Below are 19,054 nucleotides of genomic sequence, written 5' to 3' on the forward strand. Positions count from 1 at the left end.
CTTCTTCATGCCCAGGAATCCTTGTAAGTTTAAATTGCATCATTCATTTTCCTTTGTGCCAAAATTGTCTCTGAACTTTATAATTTATTTCTTGGTATCAACATCTGTCTATTTTTCTTAATTGTCTTCTTTCTTTCCATTATTTTTGAGGGAAATGATTTCCTTGAATAATGCACCCTCTCATGATAATTCTAATTCCATGAGCTAACATGAACAAAGTGTTGTAATTGTTGCCCCTCACCCAACATAACCTTTTGTTTTAAGATCTCCATTGCCTTCAAAGAAAATGATCGGATCTTACCGGAAATGCCGGATCAAATAAATCAAGCTATGATCCTAAAGAAACATTCATGGCCCGACAGACAAAGATCTCATTCCATCCTTTTGGTGCATCTAGAGATAATTAGTTTAATGAAGAGTGTCATGGACATGTTTATGACAGGCTAATGGATCCAAATAATCTTTTTGGTGATCAGCAAAATATATCACCTGCTACAAAGAAAAATGGGCAATAGACAAAGGGAGCAGAGCATACCTATCAAATTTAATGATTAAATTGAACTAAATGCCTGGTTTCTCCAATGTTAAATATAGGACTCAGTAACTATGTGACTTCTGGTTTTGCCCCTAAATGTAAGAGTTTGTTCATGAGATTATATTTTATACTTTTTTGGCCCTAATTATTTCTCTTCATGACCTTTACCAATTCACCCAAATTTTGCCTGCCTTGTTTTATGTCTTTGTGATCTCATCATGGCAAAAGGAGATGCCTCAACTCTACAACTTCTCTTTTTTCAATGACTCTTGGCACACTTTCTTGATTGGTTGAGGTCCTTAGCTCTTCATACATCTCATTCAAATCTTCAGCAGGGAATGAGAACTGGTCAAAAGAAACTGCCAAATTCAATATTTGTTGGACTTCAGCCATATCTTTTCTCTTTTTTTTATTGCATTTTTCAGAATGTTCATACAAATGTTCAGCCCCAATGACTGGTAAGTACATGCCATAAGATATCAATTGCAATACTGAATTAATGAGATCATCTTGATCCTGTGACTACTCCATGGAGCTCATAGTTAAAATGCCTGCTAACTGTTGTAACATTCTTTAGACAACTTGATCAAGCAATCTGTTCCATCTTTGGATTCCCCAAAGGATATGATGGAGCAATTGTCCCTTTGGCCTACCAGCAGTCAGCTGCCATGAGTAAGTTGTGGCAAAGGAAACTTAGTTTGGGACAAGAAGATGATAACTAAATTAGGATTATGGAGGATTCAAAGATAAACTTTGAATGAAAAATTTGGATAGCTATTGTTTCAATTAGTTTAGTCATTTGTATGTATCTAATGATGCCATGAGCTTCTATCTTCTCTATCATAAGTTGAGAAAGGAAATCTAAAAGGCTGATTCACGCAACAGATAAAGACCGAGACATATAAAAAGAGAGTGTGCGTGTAAGACCGGAGGTGTTTGGGTTTGACCAGCTTCGCTTCCCTTTGTGGGCTGTGGCTATAGCTATTTTTGGTTGTTGGTGTCCCTCTCTCTCTCTCTTTCTCTCTCTCTCTCTCGCTTCAGTGCTGCCGCGGCGAAGCATCGCAGGAGCCTCTGTCTCTCTCTCGGGGTCCCTTTACTGCCTTCGGATGCCGTGGGAAGCACAAAGATTGGATCTTGATTGACCGGTGGATCTATCAATCAATCAATCATCGAGCTCGTTTTCGCCATTTTTCCTGCTCTTTTTCCGCCTCCGATCGGTCCGTAAAAGTGCGGCCTTTTTGTTCCCCTTGTTGCTTTTCATGCCTCTCTACATTTGGATGCTTGGAGAAAAAATCCCATCTTTCTGGCTTTGTTGATCGTTCTGTCGTCCGCTGCACCGGTTTTGGTTTCGATTTGGAATTTCGGGCTTGGATTCTGAATCCAGATGTTATCACTTTTGTTTTAGGTGTGTAAATGGCTGGGTTCAACTGGTGGAGCTGCAGCTGCTATCTACGTCGGAACTGCTCATGGCGTCAGTGATTTGAGGCTCCACGGGATCGTTTTCTTTGAAGGATCGTGGCTTTTGTGACAATTTTTGTTGAGAATTCGTGTATACGGAGGAAAAAGAAGAATTGAGATTTGCTAAACGCTCAAGACGATGGGCGGGCTTTGCTCGAAAAGATCCGCTGTGGATAAGTCGCCCAGTGAGACTACCTTCGATTCCAATGGACTCAGAGATAACCCACTACCAACTCAATCCCGTAGTAAGAAGCAAGGGGATTTGGTCCGTTCCATGGCAACAGAAGCTAAGGAAAAGCGGCTGCAACAACAGCCCTTTTCCTCCTCGGAGGGGGTGAGAACGCCTGGTGGAAACATTCCAGCCACTTCCGCTGAGGCCACCGAGCCGCAGTTCTTGAGGTCTCTCTCACAGAAGTCCAGGTCAACCAAGTCAAAGCCTTCCACCTCTGGAAAGTGCGGGGCTACCAAGGCAAGTTCATGTCCTGATAGTTCTCTTGCTCGTAATGGGATGGCAAGGTTGGTTGATTTTTTACCACTGTTATGTTTCAAGATATTGGTCATAAGAAAGATGAAATAGTTTAAGATGGTGCATACTTGGATTTCATGATCTTGGCGAGGATGCAAACAGTGCATGATACTGGCCATACTAGTTCATAGGGATTTGGATATGTTATCTTATAGACGTCACATAATAAAAAAATTGGACATATACATCACAAAATGCCACTTTTTATGCTTTCTTAAAATGCAAGTGGGCAAAAAGAGTGAATTCATTGGATGCATGTTTGGGAGACTGGCTGTCATTAGCTTCATTGTGATGTTACTTAATATATTTGTCGAAATCATATTTTGTTAAATGTTTTCATTTTTTTTTTCCAGATGGTTGATACCTCCTAAGATTTCATTCATCATCACTCATGGAAAATTATTGATGAAAAGATCACAAGGGCCTTTAAGATAAACACTGTATTTATCTTTTTAGGCACTCTAGATTCTCACTTCCATGCTAAATAGTTTGACTTTAATCTTAGAGTCAGTATGCACTTAGATTTTTCACAGATGCTATTTGCATATGGTCTACCTTGTCCCTGAGGAACAAGCATGTTGAGCCTTGAAGGTATTGTCTTATAACATGGCAAGAGGTTCGTTCCTTGAATAACACAAACTTGTCATACAAATCATATACAAGAATGCCATAACCAACTTGCCGGACTGATCAGGAAGAATGCTATGCATGCTGGTCTGTTCAAACTCAGTGCATTCATTTGAGCAGCATAATTATCTATTCATATTTCTGTTACAGTTCATAATTGCCAATTTATGTTTTTAGTATATAATTAATACGTAAAATCAATACATCATCATTATTGGACGTCCAGTGGACCAGTTTTCATCCATCTGCTTATCATTATATGCTTTTCATACAAGTACCGTGAGGTGTGCTATTTTGGGTCAAGAATTCTGCTTTAGAAGGTATATATTCAACATGTATACAACTATGTTACTTCAGACTTGGAATCCTAGCTAGCATGACGAAAATCATTTGTCTCATTCAAATAATGCACATCCGGCTGAGTTTGATCAATGGGTCAAGTTCTGAATCGTCCTTAAGTTGACAAGTTCTTATGTAGCATTATCTGCCATTTCATACATGAACAACAGAATGAAAGATAATCTAGCTTCCTGCTTAAGAAGACTGGACATCTGTGTTTCATTATGTTAATATGTCCTCTAATTTGTTTCTTCTATTATTTTGCTTATACATGCTGTCTTAATAAAGTTTAACTAGCATAATGATCCCTTAGTTTCTGTAATAAGTTATTTACAAACATTTTATATATTTTGCGATGCTCTATTTGTACAGTCAACCTTGCATATGTTTTTGTTGGAACTCGTTAATTGTAGTCTTCTTACTTGTACACTAGGTTTATTATTTACAGGTTATTGTGTATCAGGTTTCAGAGGTGAGCTCAGTTTTGGGCAAGGCAGGTAGTCTTGGGCTTGGCAAAGCAGTGGAGGTACTGGACACACTTGGTAGTAGCATGACGAGTTTGCACCTCAGTGGTGCTTTTGTATCCGGAGGGTCAACAAAAGGAAATAAAATATCGATTTTATCTTTTGAAGTTGCCAACACAATAGTTAAAGGGTTCAATCTTATGCAATCACTTTCAAAGGAGAACATAAAGCATTTAAAGGAAGTGGTTCTTCCATCAGAAGGTGTACAACACCTAATATCCAAAGACATAGATGAGTTGCTAAGGATCGCTGCTGCTGACAAAAGGTTCATTCCTTGTAGCTTCGTCGTTCATTTATTCGGCCACTTGATAAATAAAATTATATAACTTCAATAGTTTCTGAGATTTTCTCCTTACACACACAGACAGACACACACACACAAATATATATAGATATGATAGGTATCCTTGGTCAATTGAATGCCAATAACTTTTTTTATAGAAAAAGCATGTCATTTTTTTATGTCATTTGAACAGGGAAGAGTTGAAAGTATTTTCAAAAGAGGTTGTCCGCTTTGGAAATCGTTGCAAAGATCCTCAATGGCACAATTTGGAACGCTATTTTGACAAGTAAAAGTTCAACATATATTTTATATAATTACCCAAATAAATTCTGTTATCTATAGAATTCTTAAATTATATGTTTGTTAATACTAGACTAGCATCAGAACTTCCACCTCAAAATCAGCTGAAAGAAGTAGCAGAAACAGTGATGGAGCAACTCATGAGTTTGGCTCAGAATACAGCTGTGAGTATATTTCTTCACTAGTGGATTGATTGTTGCAAAGTGTTCCCATTTCCTTCCTATTAGCATAATGTGGTAGTTGTTATTTGTTATATCACATGCAATTAGCTATGCCAACTATCCTGCATCTGTCAAGGAGATATTGTATATGCTTGTAATGCTTTAATCCCTGTGGACATGCTTGCAATGGTGTCTTTTTTTAGTATACTTCTGTATTAACTGGAATTAGATGGTCTGAGAACTCAGGGATTTTACGTAACATGATAGTTTACACCATGAGGAAGTCAGGCTCCATAGGTGATTTCCCTATAAGGCTTTGGCTTACTTTTTGAAATTTTCTTGCTGATTTCATTTTTGTTCTCATAGGAATTATACCACGAGTTGCACACCTTGGATAGATTTGAGCAAGATTATAGGAGAAAGCATCAAGAAGAAGATAGTGCAACAGGATTTCAAAGAGGTCAGTTACTCTTTTATACTCTGACACCACTTGTTTTCTCTGATATGCTGTCTTCTGCACCAGCCAAAGATTATATCCAGACACTACCACTGCTTCTGATTATAATCTCACAGTGTCACTTGATATACCATGCACAGATAAGATTCACAAGATTTTTAACATTACTATAAATGTCACAATTAAAGTTGTGGCTCTGCTCCAGTGGAGTCAAAACTCCAGCTATGGCAGTAGCTAAGATATGGTAAACATGCTATTTGAAAACATTAACGTCACTTGAATATTTGGGATATAAATTAGTTGAGTTTTTTTTTATCAACTTTGGTGGACATGTGATATAAAGACTTATATAGGAGAGTGCATTCAAATATTTCTTTAATGCATCATTGATAGGAGAGTACATTAGTGAGAGTGCGCTTAGTGAGCACCATGTAGGTTGATAACTACAATATGAGGATGAGTGATTGAATATGTTTTGAGTCTTTTGACACTATCTGACATCAAGTACACAAAATAGCTGAAGTGACATGGTTGTCTGATAATTCTTCTTTATATCATATATTTTATTCATTGGCATGTTTCATATCATTAATTTTATTCATTCACTTGCATTCATGATGATATTTACCAGAGAAACCCTCATGTTAAATGAAAAGCTGTTTCCTGTCTCATGTTGTGGTAATTTTTGTGAAACCAAAATTCAATTGGTAACGTGTTGATAACCACCATCTTAGATGTAAGTTTTTAATCGATATGTAGGTGATAATCTCCAAATCCTAAGGCAAGAATTGAAGAGCCAAAGAAAGCATGTAAAATCCTTGAAGAAGAGATCGCTCTGGTCCAAGAATTTGGAAGAGGTAGGTACACATGTTGCTTCAAGATCGTTCTATATAATTGTCAGCAGGTAATATATTTGCCAAGTTATATGCCATGTTATCTGACCAAAATGGCACCTCTACCAAATGTCCGTTTTGTCTCAATATAGACTGCTGACTCATGATTTTTCTTTGTGACCTATGTGTGCTCTATGGTGGTATCAAAAGAACAAAAGTTCAGATGTTAGCCGTACAAGTCATAAGTTTCTTTTTTTTGGAAGAAAAAATTGACATTGTTCTGTTGTAGGCACTGGAGAAGCTTGTAGACATTGTCCATTTCTTACACTTGGAGATTTATTATATCTTTGGAAGCGCTGGTACTTAACCTAATCTTGTATCTGTTTAGTTTTCTATTTTTCTTCACTTGCTTTGACATTAATTACATGCTAACCTTATCTTGTATCTGTTTAGGTTTTTCTTTTTCTTCACTTGCTTTAACATTTTTAACATGCTTGTGAGGTATTCGTGCATATCTTCTTATGAAATTAATCAGATTATTCAGTACTTATCTCTGATAACTGTTACCCTTAATATGCTTTATTATGTTGGGTTCACTTATATTTGTTTATATATGCTTTATTATGTTGGGATCACTCACTCTTCATTATATCTTGCCCCTGTTCCTTTTTTATTCTTTTCCACCTGATGGTGGTATCTATTTTTGACGATATCATACTTAAATAAAAAAATTGTAATATGCTGAATACCTTTGAAAATTAGTTTCTAGGCATGAACCCCATGAAAGAAGAAGCAAGGGTTCAAATCTTAACTAGCAACAGGTATTGGTTGCTGCTCGGATCAGTATGCTACTTGCATCATACTGCCAACACATGGTATGGGTAGTGCACTGACCTTATAATGATATATGAAAAATGGCTATAACCAAATGAACACAATAAAAGAAGAGGACCATCCATTATGGGTTAGAAAATAGGGGGAGCAGACTTGTTCTCTACCCTGTAGGTTATTGGCTACCAGTGGTAGGAGGAGTATTGTTTTGGTGTTGATGGTGGCACCAGGTTTTCTTCTTTGATATTTTTAAGGTGTTAGCCTGACAATTTCCCAAATCCCAAAACAAGCATTTTTCCCAACCATAATCACCGTAAGCAGACTGCAAAATGAGCTTTAAGTTCCTTACAGTTGCTGCCTCTAAACAATGCATTGGTAAGATTGCATATCTAAAGTGTCAGGAGCCTTGATTTCTGAACTGCATCTTGTTGTTGAATTCACTATAATAAATATTTATTTTGATCTTTCGAGTTCTATTTTAAGCCTTCTACAGAGTTGACCTTTGCATTTCAAGATACACTAATCATCCCCATAATTCTCATATCCTAGTACCATGATGTATGTGCCGTCGAAATTCAACCGGTACTGGTACTGGTTGGTAACTTTTGATACGTGAGGCATACTGGTTGGTACGCCTCATATTTCCTGTGTACCATCCAAAATGGGCTGGTCCGCATCTCAGCTATCTCTCAAACTTGTACATATCATCCATTTTGTAACATATTAGGCAGTACGACAGTCCATTGATCGAAGGTAATTATTTACCAATAAAAGAAATTGTCTTGTGGTATTTGTCATACCTATCCTCAATGTAACTTATATTGCTTTTGCAAATAAACAGGTGTTATCAGCATCCTTTAATTTTGTCAAATCTCTCATGTATTATGCTTTAAATATCATGTTTGTTGGAATTAGTCTCATTGAACAATTCTTTCCAATTTTTGTTACTAGGTGAAGCAACATAAATAAAGGGGTTTGTTTTGTGACTAGGTGTGACATTCAAAAAGAATCCACCTAAACTTGATCTTCTAGCTCGTGTGAGGTTTATTATTATGTACACATTCTAATTGCTTGCTAAACAAAATTTGCAATTTATCGAACTGTAGATACCAACAAAACAGAAGAGGAAACTATGAAGAGCCAGAGAAGACTGGGACCTGCTGGCCTTGCGCTGCATTATGCAAATATCATAACTCAGATTGACACTCTTGTGAGTCATTGGCTTCAACTTGCTTCCATTTCACAAAATATTTTTCTAGTATATGAGTTTTTTTTATTTGATACCTCTTGACATTCTTTGTTACATCAAAAACATTTTCCCTTTTAAGGTCTTTTGAGAGAGAAGGTTAGTTGTTTTTCTGTCTAGAGTTGTAGCCCATGTAAACCAGCACATCTTAAATTTAATGCAGTTACTTTCTGGTCAAGGTTGTACGTTTCGCCAGCACCATCCATGCTGGCCAGCCATTGAGATGGCACATGCCACCATGCCATGCCATGTCAACAATCAACCTTTAGTATTGTGCTGGTACTCTGAGAAGCAAGAAAAGAAAGAAAAATCTCAACTATTCCGCAAAATATAGAGTTAAAGTGCATCATTCCTCTTTTTTTTTTCCTTTGACCATCCCTCCTCTACTCCTAGCCCTCAAGGATCTGTTGTGTTGGGCCAACAGTTCTTGCTTCAGATGCAAAACAGCTGCAGCTTCTTAAAGCCAGGTTCATCATACCACGACGTACCGCCCGGTATAGGAGGTATGCACCGATCTGATAGGGGACCAGTATGAGTGGTACATACCGGTCTGTCGGTATGCCCCACCGGACTGTGTTGGTACATCGGTGCATACCATACCGACAACCGGTTGGTACATCAGTACAGACCGGTAAAGCGAATCATACTTAAAGCCTATAATCAAGCGGGACTAACTCTAACCCATTCCAAGTAAAATTTGTACTGAACTGTATGGTTTGGTCTAAAAGAATCCTGGTCCAGTCCATTATGTTTGAAGTTACATGTTAATCCACTCAATACCCTTAGTTTTGCACATCGACGTATGTCAGAATGAAATGTTTCAACCAGAATGTAGATACATAAGTTTGATGGCGGTAAGTTTCTGTGTTACGGTAAGTCATTCCTGGTTCACCTCTATTAGTGTGTGCAGAGCTTCACACAACATGTACAGAAAATGCTATTTTCTGCCCCAATTATAACTTCAGTGTGTTTTCATGGAGCTTCATGATCAGCATGTCCTATGTTGATGTGAGTTTCTTAGATCAACTACAAAGAATTAAGTTGAGTCAGAGACAAAGAACAATTTTGCGTTGTCAGATGGCAGTACATTTTAAGTATAGCTTTTATAAAACTTTGCTCAAAACATAAAGCTCCTAATTCTTTAATTCAATTGTTGAACCATGTAAACTTTTATAGTGGTCTACCAACATTGTCTCACTTATAATTTGATTGACAAGGTACCGTTTATTCTTGCTCAAGATCCACATCATTACCTTCACAGGTGGTACTTTGGCAGCCATAAATATGATTAACCATGCACCACTGCTCTTGATGCATATCTGCCAGTCATGTATATCTGTTTGATGATATGTTTTTATCTACTAATCATTAGTTATATATAGGTCTCACGGTCAAGCTCTGTACCTCAAAATACAAGGGACTCATTGTACCAAGGTTTGCCTCCAACAATTAAAAACGCAATCCGTTCTAGGTTGCAATCATTTCAAATCAAGGAGGAGGTATGCAATAACTAAAACCTGTCATCCTTGCTACACTTAATATTATAACAAATTCTACTTTTGGTTGCTTTCTAACCTTTTTTTCCTTTAAGTTTGCAGCTTACTATTCCTCAAATTAAAGCAGAGATGGAAAAAACCCTGCGGTGGCTTGTTCCAATAGCCAGTAACACGACCAAGTAATTTAGTTATCCCTGCAATTCATCCTTTGAACTTCTAAACTTATCAAGTGATATATGTTTATATTTCTGTTTGTTGCTGAAACTTATTTAGGGCTCACCATGGTTTTGGTTGGGTTGGAGAGTGGGCAAACATCGGGTAAGCAATCAGAGTCTTGATACTTTGATCCTCATTTCTTTCATTAGCCCACGGCATTTTCCATTCTTCCTCGTATAAGATCTCTGTTTCCTCAGTATTGGAAGCCTCGCTAATTGCTTTCCTTATTTTCAGGTCCGAAGTAAATCAAAAGCCTGCTGGACAGGTAGAATTGATCCGGTTAGAGACACTCTACCATGCAGACAAAGAGAAGACCGAAGCTTACATACTTGAATTACTCGTGTGGCTTCACCATCTTGTCTGTCACTCAAAATCCAACACTGGAGGAATCAGGTCTCCGATGAAATCTCCAGTTCATTCACCCACACAGAACAGCTTGATCGTAACATCAACCCCTATTAAACCAAATGCTCCATCGCCGGTGCTCACCCAAGAAGATGAAGAAATGCTGCGGTATGTAATATTCAGAAAATTGACCCCCGGGATCAGCAAAAGTCAGGAATTCGACACAGCAAAGAGGAAAACAAGCAAGCGCTACAGGCTGAGCAAGAGCAACAGTCATTCACCAACCAGTTCTAGTACGAAAGATCTCTTCGCAGTGAGAAGGCAGTCGATGCTTCCTGTCATCGACTTTGACATTGACAAGATAAAAGCATTGGACGTGATTGATCGAGTGGACAATATCAGAAAACTACGAAGCACCATGATCTGAGGATTGAGGAGGCCATTCTTATCCATGCACCTGTGCTGTTAACACATCTTGTGCAGTGAATTATCGTTAAGACGGAGTTCATATGGACGGAGTTCATATGGAACAGAAAACCTTGCATGCTAAGGCGTTGTGCAGAGAGATGGAGACGGCAATGCGGGTGACTTTGTATTATACTAGTTGGTTGATCCATCGCTAGCAAAAAAGTTGAATTGGTGTGATTAATATGTTAAGCTTCCAGATGATATTTCTGATAATAAAAGTTCAATGTTTCTGTGTTCTACACTGGTCATGAAGGGCTGTTTTAGTAACTCATTATGGAAACATTTACAGTAGAATTGTTTTCATCCTGACCAACAAAGCTAGGGTTTCTCCATTTTGTTAAGGTCTGATTCTCCATATGCCATGAGTAGTAAAGACAATAAATGAAATTATTAAGCAGTTCAATCAAGCAGTTCTAGATAAGCTTCCATACAAAAAGATAATGCACTATTAAATGCCAGAACTATCTATATCATGGTTGATATTCTCTCAAGTTATTAAGCAGATATAGAACATGATTCAAATAATGTGACATATAAATGGATAGTTAAGCACAGTGACAGACAAATGGTTGTAAGTAAATAGTAAAACCATGTAGCTGCAATCCACATCCAGTGATGCTTATAACTAAACAGATCAATTGAACATCACACACATTTAACATATCAATTGACTGGGAAATTCTAATTCACCTATCACAGTTGCAATAATCACTTCTATTTTCCCCAAATCTCATAAATTCTAGTTAAGATGCTCACTTAAATGACCTAGAATATTCATAACTGCAATAGGGTTCTCAAACCACAGTTTCAGACTGTTGTCACTGTTCACTAAATTTCTGGTAAATAATAAACCAGTATCTGCATGTTCTTTCTTTTTCCTTTTTTTCCATTCAAGGAAAACAACTGCATTCTTGTAGCATAAGTCTCCAAGAGATGAACTATGCTATGAGCAAGTCCTTTGCAAAGAATTCATAAAACACCCAAGATCAGCAGCAGAAGTCAGCTGGCAACATGTACATAGCACTAGCATACATGGGACTTGTCATAAAAAGGACCAACACAAAAAGATCACAAAGGATGGGCTCTTAAGCTTATATCAAACTGTTCCACATCTGGTAAGCAGGGACATCAGAGAGATGGATGGCCACTGAGGCGAATAAGCTATCCAACATTTCTATCAGCTTAGTATAACAAAAAAAACTGTATATTGTGAAACATCAACTTTATTCAGGAAACTGTAACAAGAGACTTATAAACCGAGTTCAGATTCTCGATTATTTGCAAGCAAAGCAGATCAATCCTCTGACATTACAATAATTTTCTGTTTTGAAGTTTACAATTCAAGGGACTGCAAAATAACTCTCAAAACACCTTTCTGAGTGGATTGAATTCACCAAAAGCCATATCATCCTTAGTACCTGTGTTCCAACTTCTCCTTCTCCATATAGTATTGGGCATAACTGCATCAACATATAAAAGATCCACATAAGCATTTAAACAATACAAAGAGGACTCATAAACACATAACACAAGTCTACATTTTAAAATGTTATGATATGCAACAATATCATGTTCTTAGTTTAATCTCTCAATTCAGAAAGATAACAAATGGAAAGGTTGTCTTATCCAATTTAGTAAGCATTGGTAATTGAAGAAAACTCTTACTTGAGAAGACTAAAGAAATAAAACCAAATTTAACAATAGGCCATCCGACAAAAGATATCATGATGCAAGCTTACAGTTGTCACGAACTTAGCTGGTTTTGCCTAAGTCGTGCGGCACCCTTACGTGTCCGTCCGCAAAGGTCAGTCTCCCCGAAACCTCCCATGATCCCTTAGGACCCACAAAAGAGAGAACGGGATAGAGAAAACGCCTCACTCGGGATCCACAAGCAAACATCTCCGAAAACACTTCATAAACAATGCAAATTACAAACATACTTTACAAGCTCTGAACAGTTGCACAACAAAGGGTCAAAATGATCCATTACAGACCGAAATCTCTCACAAATGTCCACATGACACAACCTTTATTTACAAGCCTAAAGCGGCCACCAACCCAACTAAAATTGGACTATTAAGCCTTCGGCTGTCCCTCTACATGTTGTACAAAGCATAAACATACCAAAAGACACAAACATACATAAGCATTACATCAAACATCCTATTTCGAAATTTGTCCGTGACATTCTCCCCCACTTATTCTTTCGACGTCCTCGTCGAAGCCTTTTATGAACACTGCAACTCCTTGCCTTTGCTGAGTCTTCAATCTTCTACTCCAGTTGCAATGCGTCTCTTGGCTCCCAACTGCTCTCCGTTGTTGTTTTTGAGTAGTCGAACCTTTGACCCGCCATGCTGCTTCAACTCAACAATGACTCTGACTCTGGTGTAGGGTTGGCTGAGTTGTGTTGATCCTTGTTGATTCCTGTGGATCCTCCAGATGAAAGAAAAGACCATCCTTACTATGCGTCAGTCTCTCAAATGTCTCATGCTGCTTGAACTGAGTGGATGCTTGTCGGAGCTTTAACGAGCATCATCTTGCAAACTTCTAAAGTTTTGAGTCCTTCCTCCACAAAATTTGCTCATTGACTCTTCTTTCACTTAGTTGTCACTTCCAAGTAGGTTCACATCACTTCCGCTTTCGATTGGCATTTCGTTGGGAAATGAAGCGGACAATCTATTCTCAGTAGCACTGATCATCGTTGGTGAGGATTTGACAACTATTGTCTTCCATTATCTTCGAAGGGTCTTTGAACTTGTGCAGAGCTCCTCTGCTGGATAGATAAGAGAATTGGGGTACTCGGTTTCGCCCATTCTCTTAAGGGTTGAGAAGGTAAAGGTTACTTGACTTCATCCGCCTCCTCGAGGTTGTACTCCATGCATCGAGTTGGTTACTAGCCTTCGCCTACTCTTTGCTCACACTTCTGAAGCACTTGAAGTGTTTGCACTCCTTGCGTTGAGTTAACTGCTGTGATTCACCTCACAATGCCATTGAACTTCTAGAATGCAAGAAGTTTACACCCCAACTTGGAGTAATTCTCTAATAGATTTGGTCGCCTCTGGAATTGTACCGTCTTCTCCATCAACCCTGTTGCCTACTCCCCTAAGTAGCAAAGGTACAACACCGTTTACTGCCTGCTTCGTTCCTTGGTCATGCACTCTTGCATGACCCGAAATCCTTCACTTTCGGCTATCTTGATGAGAAGCTCGTTGACACCGATCTTACGAAGTTCCTTGGCCTCTGCCCTTCAGCCTTGTTTCGGTACTTGGAGTTTGCCCCTGCATGCTCCACCTCCTCGGCCCCTTTCACAACCAAGCGCTCTCCCTCCATGAGAGCAAGGGATCAATGACTTTCACGGAAGTCCCGCCTCTGCGGTACCATGGCGCTGCCATGCCCATGGCACTACTATCCGTCGCATCGCATCTGCATCCCTTTTCTTCACAATCAGTAGATATGCCTCTGTGGCACTCCTCCGAGTCCACCTCCATTCTAACTGATGCTTGATTTTGAGTAGCTAAGTCCCTCTGGACTCGTCGTCGCTTCCTCGCCCCTTTCGACCTCCTGCTTCAACACCTCGGTGTTCTCCAAGCAGATCCCTTTGGTCAATGGAAAGACAGACTGCAACTCCCATGCATGGCCTCTGCCATCACGTTGTAGGGTTTGCACCGATTCTATTCTCTTTAGCTTCCTTGGTAGCAACGTTCGCTTACTCGACCTTGTCCTCTGACTTGTCGGGCTCCCTTAAGCGAATATGGGCTCTGGAGTAGTCCAACTCTCCAGCTGCTTCGATCATACCTCTGCATGATCAAGTCCCTTCCCTGGGACTCACTGGTTTGCATTCGAACTTTTTCCATTAGTGGAACACAACCCCCATATGCTGATGACCAAGGCTTTCATCCGATGCAATATTCGATGCACACACGAAAGACCCGCCTCTGCGGTACCATAGCCTTCACTCCTTGAATCCATAGCCCTTCTTACCGTCGTGTTGTTCACCGAAGTGGAGCTTCCAGTAGCTCTCGATCATACATCCGTATGATCTAGTCCCTCACGAGACTATTCATGTGTATCGCATTGCCACGAACTGTTCCACCACGATCCACTGCACCATGTCGCCTCCTGGTGACATCTCCATTGCATTCTGATCCTTGTGGGATAAACTCGAATTGTGATCCCTCAATGTGTGGCCTCTGCCAATACATCGTAGGGTTTTTTCCACCTTCAATCTTGCTCGCTCATTTGGTAATCGACCTTCATCCACCCACTCTTGGGTCACACCTAGATGAAGCACCGCTATACGACAGTCCATCGCCTAGTAGCTCCCAAAGTCCCCCGACTTCGCTGCAATTAGTGCACCATTGTCTGGATCCTGGGCCTCTACCCCTACCAACACAATCTTCGCAGCGCACCGCTTACTTCATGGCAACTTGAATGTCAACACTGTGGCATATTCTTCAAGAGTACCCGCCTCTGCGTCCTCTTGCCCCGTGCTAAGGCCTTCTGAACCCAACTTCGCCTTCGCAAATTGAGTCGTCTTAGTTCCTCCATCAAATGCTCCTCCGAGATAAGGTGCATGTGCCCAGAAGCTCCCTTCGTCTTTAGCACCATGCAAGATGAGTCCGTTCCGTCAGAATGAATGACCCATGAAACAACATGATCTTGCTCTTGCCTCTGCAAGAGTTCATGTCCTTGACCTCTGCCCAAAGAAAACACTATGTATTCGCTCCATGTTCCATCTTCTATGCTGGCTCCCTTCATGCGGCTTGGGTACTTCGCCAAGTTACACCTAAGTTGCTCCGCTCCTCGTTTTTGCATTGAGTTGATGGTGACCCTCGCGCCCACCATTCCACGGGTCAGCCCTCCCTTGAGTCCGATCTTCATATCGACTCCAAGTGTGCCTTCATTTGTGTTGCTTTGGGTCGCTCCCCCACTTGATCTCGCAATGCATCTACCAATGCATTCTCTCGAGCGAGATCATGCAACGACTCCTCGCCGCTTGCTCAGTCCATTGAGCTTCGTGGAGTTGTTGTTTGTTGAGGTACTCCTCCTCAACATGTGAGGTCCTTCTCACATGATTCTCCCTCTGGAGAGCCGGGACTTATCCCTCCTGAATAACTGTCTCGTTGGAGCAACATCTCTCTTCGTTTCGGAGACCACCATCCCCTTGGACTACTCCGATCTGCTGAACAAACTGTGCATTGTTCTACCTCCTGCAAACACACTTGCTAGATTGCGACTCCACGTCAATACAACCCCGCTGCACCACTCAAGGCCCAACAATATGCTGAACTCGTTGCACACTTCAGCCTCCTACGGACGTATCTGTCACATGCCGAAGAGAAAGTTTTAATGCTCCATGGCGCCGAGTTTCGATCGCCTTGGGATGGCCACGAATATTTCATCGTCCGCATACAAGCCCATGCATGAGTACCGAATTCTTCGAGTTAGCAATTCCCCTCACCTCTGTGAGCTTTGCACAACTCTTTCGGTCGCTGAGCAACTCATTCCACCTTGGATAGTCTCATCCTTTACCAAGCGCCTCACTTGCCTTGAGCACCATCAATTATAGTTGTTAACGTTGAACCATAGCTCAAACTCAGCCATCCCAACCTTTGTGCGCTCCGCATTCTTCCAAGCTTGTCTGTTCTCGTGGTGCCTCTTGCGCGAAGGGTTGGTCATTCCTCTGAATGCCAATCTCAAATGCCCGCTCCTCCAAGCGACTCTTTTCCTTACATCTCCATGCCCGTTTTCCCCCAAACGGTCGCGTGTGTGCTGACTGTCCTCAACGCAACCCTACTAGGTCCCCCACATTTGCATGCTAAGTGTTTCTATGAGTGATTGTCCCGCTCTGATACCATCTATCACGAACTTAGCTGGTTTTGCCTAAGTCGTGCAGCACCCTTGCGTGTCCGTCCGCAAACGTCAGTCTCCCCGAAGCCTCCTATGGTCCCTTAGGACCCACAAAAGAGAGCACGGGATAGAGAAAATGCCTCACTCGGGATCCACAAGCAAACATCTCCGAAAACACTTCATAGACAATGCAAATTACAAACAGACTTTACAAGCTCTGAACAGTTGCACAACAAAGGGTCAAAATGGTCCATTACAGATCGAAAATCTCTCACAAGTGTCCACATGACACAACCTTTATTTACAAGCCTAAAGCGGCCACCAACCCAACTAAAATGAGACTATTAAGCCTTCGGTTGTCCCTCTACATGCTGTACAAAGCATGAACATACCAAAAGACACGGACATACATAAGCATTACATCAAACATTCTGTTTCGAAGTTTGTCCGTGACACAGTGGCACCTCCATAGTGAGGTTAGCAATCGAAGCAAACTCTTATTTGAGAAGGCTCTAAAGAAATAAGACCAAATTTATCAACATGCCATTGAACAAAAGATATTACGATGAAAGATATTTATCAGCAGGCCATTCAACAAATTTATCCCCGGAGGCTCAGTACCATATTGCTAGCCAAGGCAACTTTAAGCAGTGTTGATAAACTGCAGTGTTTCCTCCTCGGTGTTGGCCAGCTGTCATGGTTATATCCTTTTGCTAATTCTAACATATTTCATCCCTTTTCTGCTTCTACCTCTGCACACTTTTCACTCTCTTTCTCACCATGTTGTTTAATTATGAGAACTAAAGTTCCAACAATGCAGGGAACCAAGACATTACGATGACAGTACACAAAAGAACAGGATATTATGATGAAAGTTCACTACAGAAATATATTATGATGAAAACCTGCTATTGGTACCTCCACAAATTAATGGGGCCCTTTGTTTACATCAAATTTGCATCCTACTCTTAATGGTGTTTAACCAACAGGCTTTTCAGTACTTAAGCCATTTCATGCATATGCTGCTCCTAGCTAGCTGGTATTTTGGTATCCAGCTATTCAACTTTTTCCTCCACCCTTTTGAATATCAAAGAGATGAGCCATTTTACAACAAAAAAAAAAATTCACAGAGATGAGAAACAGTGTCCTTAAGCAAATAAAAAACTATATAAAAAAGCAAGATTGTACAGAGTATGGTGGTCCCACCTAAATCAATATCTCAGCTTAAAATCATACTTTTCATGGAGAGACTGAAATTTATATCAGACTTGATTCAGACAACCGGGTACAATGAGCTGCCATAGTAGTCATACAAATGTATAGCCCATAGAGTACTAAATTACCTCATCAATTTTTGAGTTAGCTAACATGTGTAAGTTGTAAATGATATGTTTTGAAAGATTAACAATTACATGTAAAGCTCTTATAGTTAGATGTCGATGCTTTAAAACAATTAAATTAATAACATATGTTGAAAGATAAATAAATGTATATAAACATCAACATAAGTACACTTACACGATCCTGATGACCAAGTGATCACCCAGGTGCCCAGGTGATCATCTATAACAACAACTAATCTTTGTGGAATGAAAATGCTAGTCATTTTCAAAAGAGCCTAAAAGAACTGTTCCAATAATGAAGAGAATGACCTTCATAAAACACTAGGACCAAAAACCACTTCAGATCGCCTGACAATGAGACGAAACAGCAAATCAATAAAGATTCTGCAAAGAAATACAAGACCTTTTATATTATTTTCTCGATATACTAACACATCTAACAATTAGACATAGGCTAGTAAGCCTGAAGACTCAGAGCTCTCCGATTCGGTACTTCCGGGTAAACCTCAGCACTAAATCACAAATTTGACAGCAAAGCCGTAAAAGAAGCAGAAGATGAATACAAGAACCGAATATACGCAAAAGATTTCAATTGCAGATCACATTTATAGACGATATGCTTCAACAGTAAGGCAAAAATCACCGAGAGAGAGAGAGCACAAAAGCAATCTGAAAAAGCAGATCAGATGCTACAACTTGAAAGCGTCTCCAAATCTGACAATCTTTTACGAAAAGGAAAGAAACCAACGCCTAATCTGATGCCTTTCGATTCAATCAATTGCAAGGCAAAGATGAAATTTGCGCCCTTCATAACAAGGAACCAAGGAAAAGATGGGGGAAAAAGAGAAACAGAGAGGCGCACCTGTAGGTTCCGATGATCGGGGCGAGGAGGAGCGTGGCGCTGAGCCAGTTCTCGGAGACCTTGTGGTGGATCTTGCCAGGGAGATCCTTCCAGAGCCCGGGCATCACCTTCTGCTGGAACGGCGATAGAGCGTACACCACCGCCTTCATCCGCACCGGCGTCTTCCCCATCCTCCTAGTCTCTCCCCTTCCAAGTTCTAGCCGGCGCCGCCTTCGATCACAGAGTAACCTACAAACCGCGATCACGATGAATGGGAACCGACGGCCGGGTTCACCCGATCATATATGCGGTTTCAAAACCGGGCCTGATTTCGGATCAATCCGGCCCATTAAACATGGGCTTCAAGTGGGCCTA

General features: G+C 40.3%; 2 protein-coding genes across 3 annotated transcripts; one reads left to right on the plus strand and one right to left on the minus strand.

Moving 5' to 3' along the window:
- The first annotated feature begins 1,481 nt into the window (after positions 1–1,481).
- Positions 1,482–10,884, plus strand: LOC135674619 (protein PSK SIMULATOR 1-like). 2 transcript variants are annotated; one of them, XM_065184645.1, is made up of 13 exons: positions 1,482–1,762; positions 1,941–2,462; positions 3,949–4,274; positions 4,486–4,578; positions 4,666–4,756; positions 5,120–5,213; positions 5,970–6,067; positions 6,333–6,402; positions 7,981–8,084; positions 9,503–9,619; positions 9,719–9,795; positions 9,890–9,934; positions 10,067–10,884. In XM_065184645.1, the coding sequence occupies exons 2-13, from the start codon at positions 2,133–2,135 to the stop codon at positions 10,602–10,604; spliced, it is 1,983 nt and encodes a 660-aa protein (XP_065040717.1). In that variant the 5' UTR covers positions 1,482–1,762; positions 1,941–2,132; the 3' UTR covers positions 10,605–10,884. The 2 variants fall into 2 exon arrangements, with proteins under 2 accessions (XP_065040717.1, XP_065040718.1); XM_065184646.1 differs by having other exon boundaries at positions 1,482–1,752.
- Positions 10,885–11,850: 966 nt separating this feature from the next.
- LOC135674621 (cytochrome b-c1 complex subunit 8) lies at positions 11,851–18,958 on the minus strand. Its single transcript, XM_065184649.1, has 2 exons — positions 18,701–18,958; positions 11,851–12,105 (listed from the first exon to the last, which is right to left on the minus strand). Exons 1-2 carry the CDS (start codon positions 18,868–18,870, stop codon positions 12,057–12,059), a joined length of 219 nt encoding a protein of 72 aa, XP_065040721.1. The 5' UTR covers positions 18,871–18,958; the 3' UTR covers positions 11,851–12,056.
- Positions 18,959–19,054: the final 96 nt, after the last annotated feature.

Source organism: Musa acuminata, chromosome BXJ1-5 (genome assembly GCF_036884655.1).
Source record: "Musa acuminata AAA Group cultivar baxijiao chromosome BXJ1-5, Cavendish_Baxijiao_AAA, whole genome shotgun sequence".
NCBI classification, from domain to species: Eukaryota; Viridiplantae; Streptophyta; class Magnoliopsida; order Zingiberales; family Musaceae; genus Musa; species Musa acuminata.

What these genes read in the sequence shown, in the direction of transcription:
- LOC135674621 (XM_065184649.1), bottom strand. Translation starts at nt 18,870, where the DNA reads ATGGGGAAGACGCCGGTGCGGATGAAGGCGGTGGTGTACGCTCTATCG. An exon ending in CCGATCATCGGAACCTACAG is followed by an intron (nt 12,106 to 18,700) that starts GTGCGCCTCTCT and finishes ATGTTGATGCAG; the next exon opens with TTATGCCCAATACTATATGG.
- LOC135674619 (XM_065184645.1), top strand. Translation starts at nt 2,133, where the DNA reads ATGGGCGGGCTTTGCTCGAAAAGATCCGCTGTGGATAAGTCGCCCAGT. An exon ending in TTGGAACGCTATTTTGACAA is followed by an intron (nt 4,579 to 4,665) that starts GTAAAAGTTCAA and finishes TGTTAATACTAG; the next exon opens with ACTAGCATCAGAACTTCCAC. An exon ending in GTTTGGCTCAGAATACAGCT is followed by an intron (nt 4,757 to 5,119) that starts GTGAGTATATTT and finishes TTGTTCTCATAG; the next exon opens with GAATTATACCACGAGTTGCA.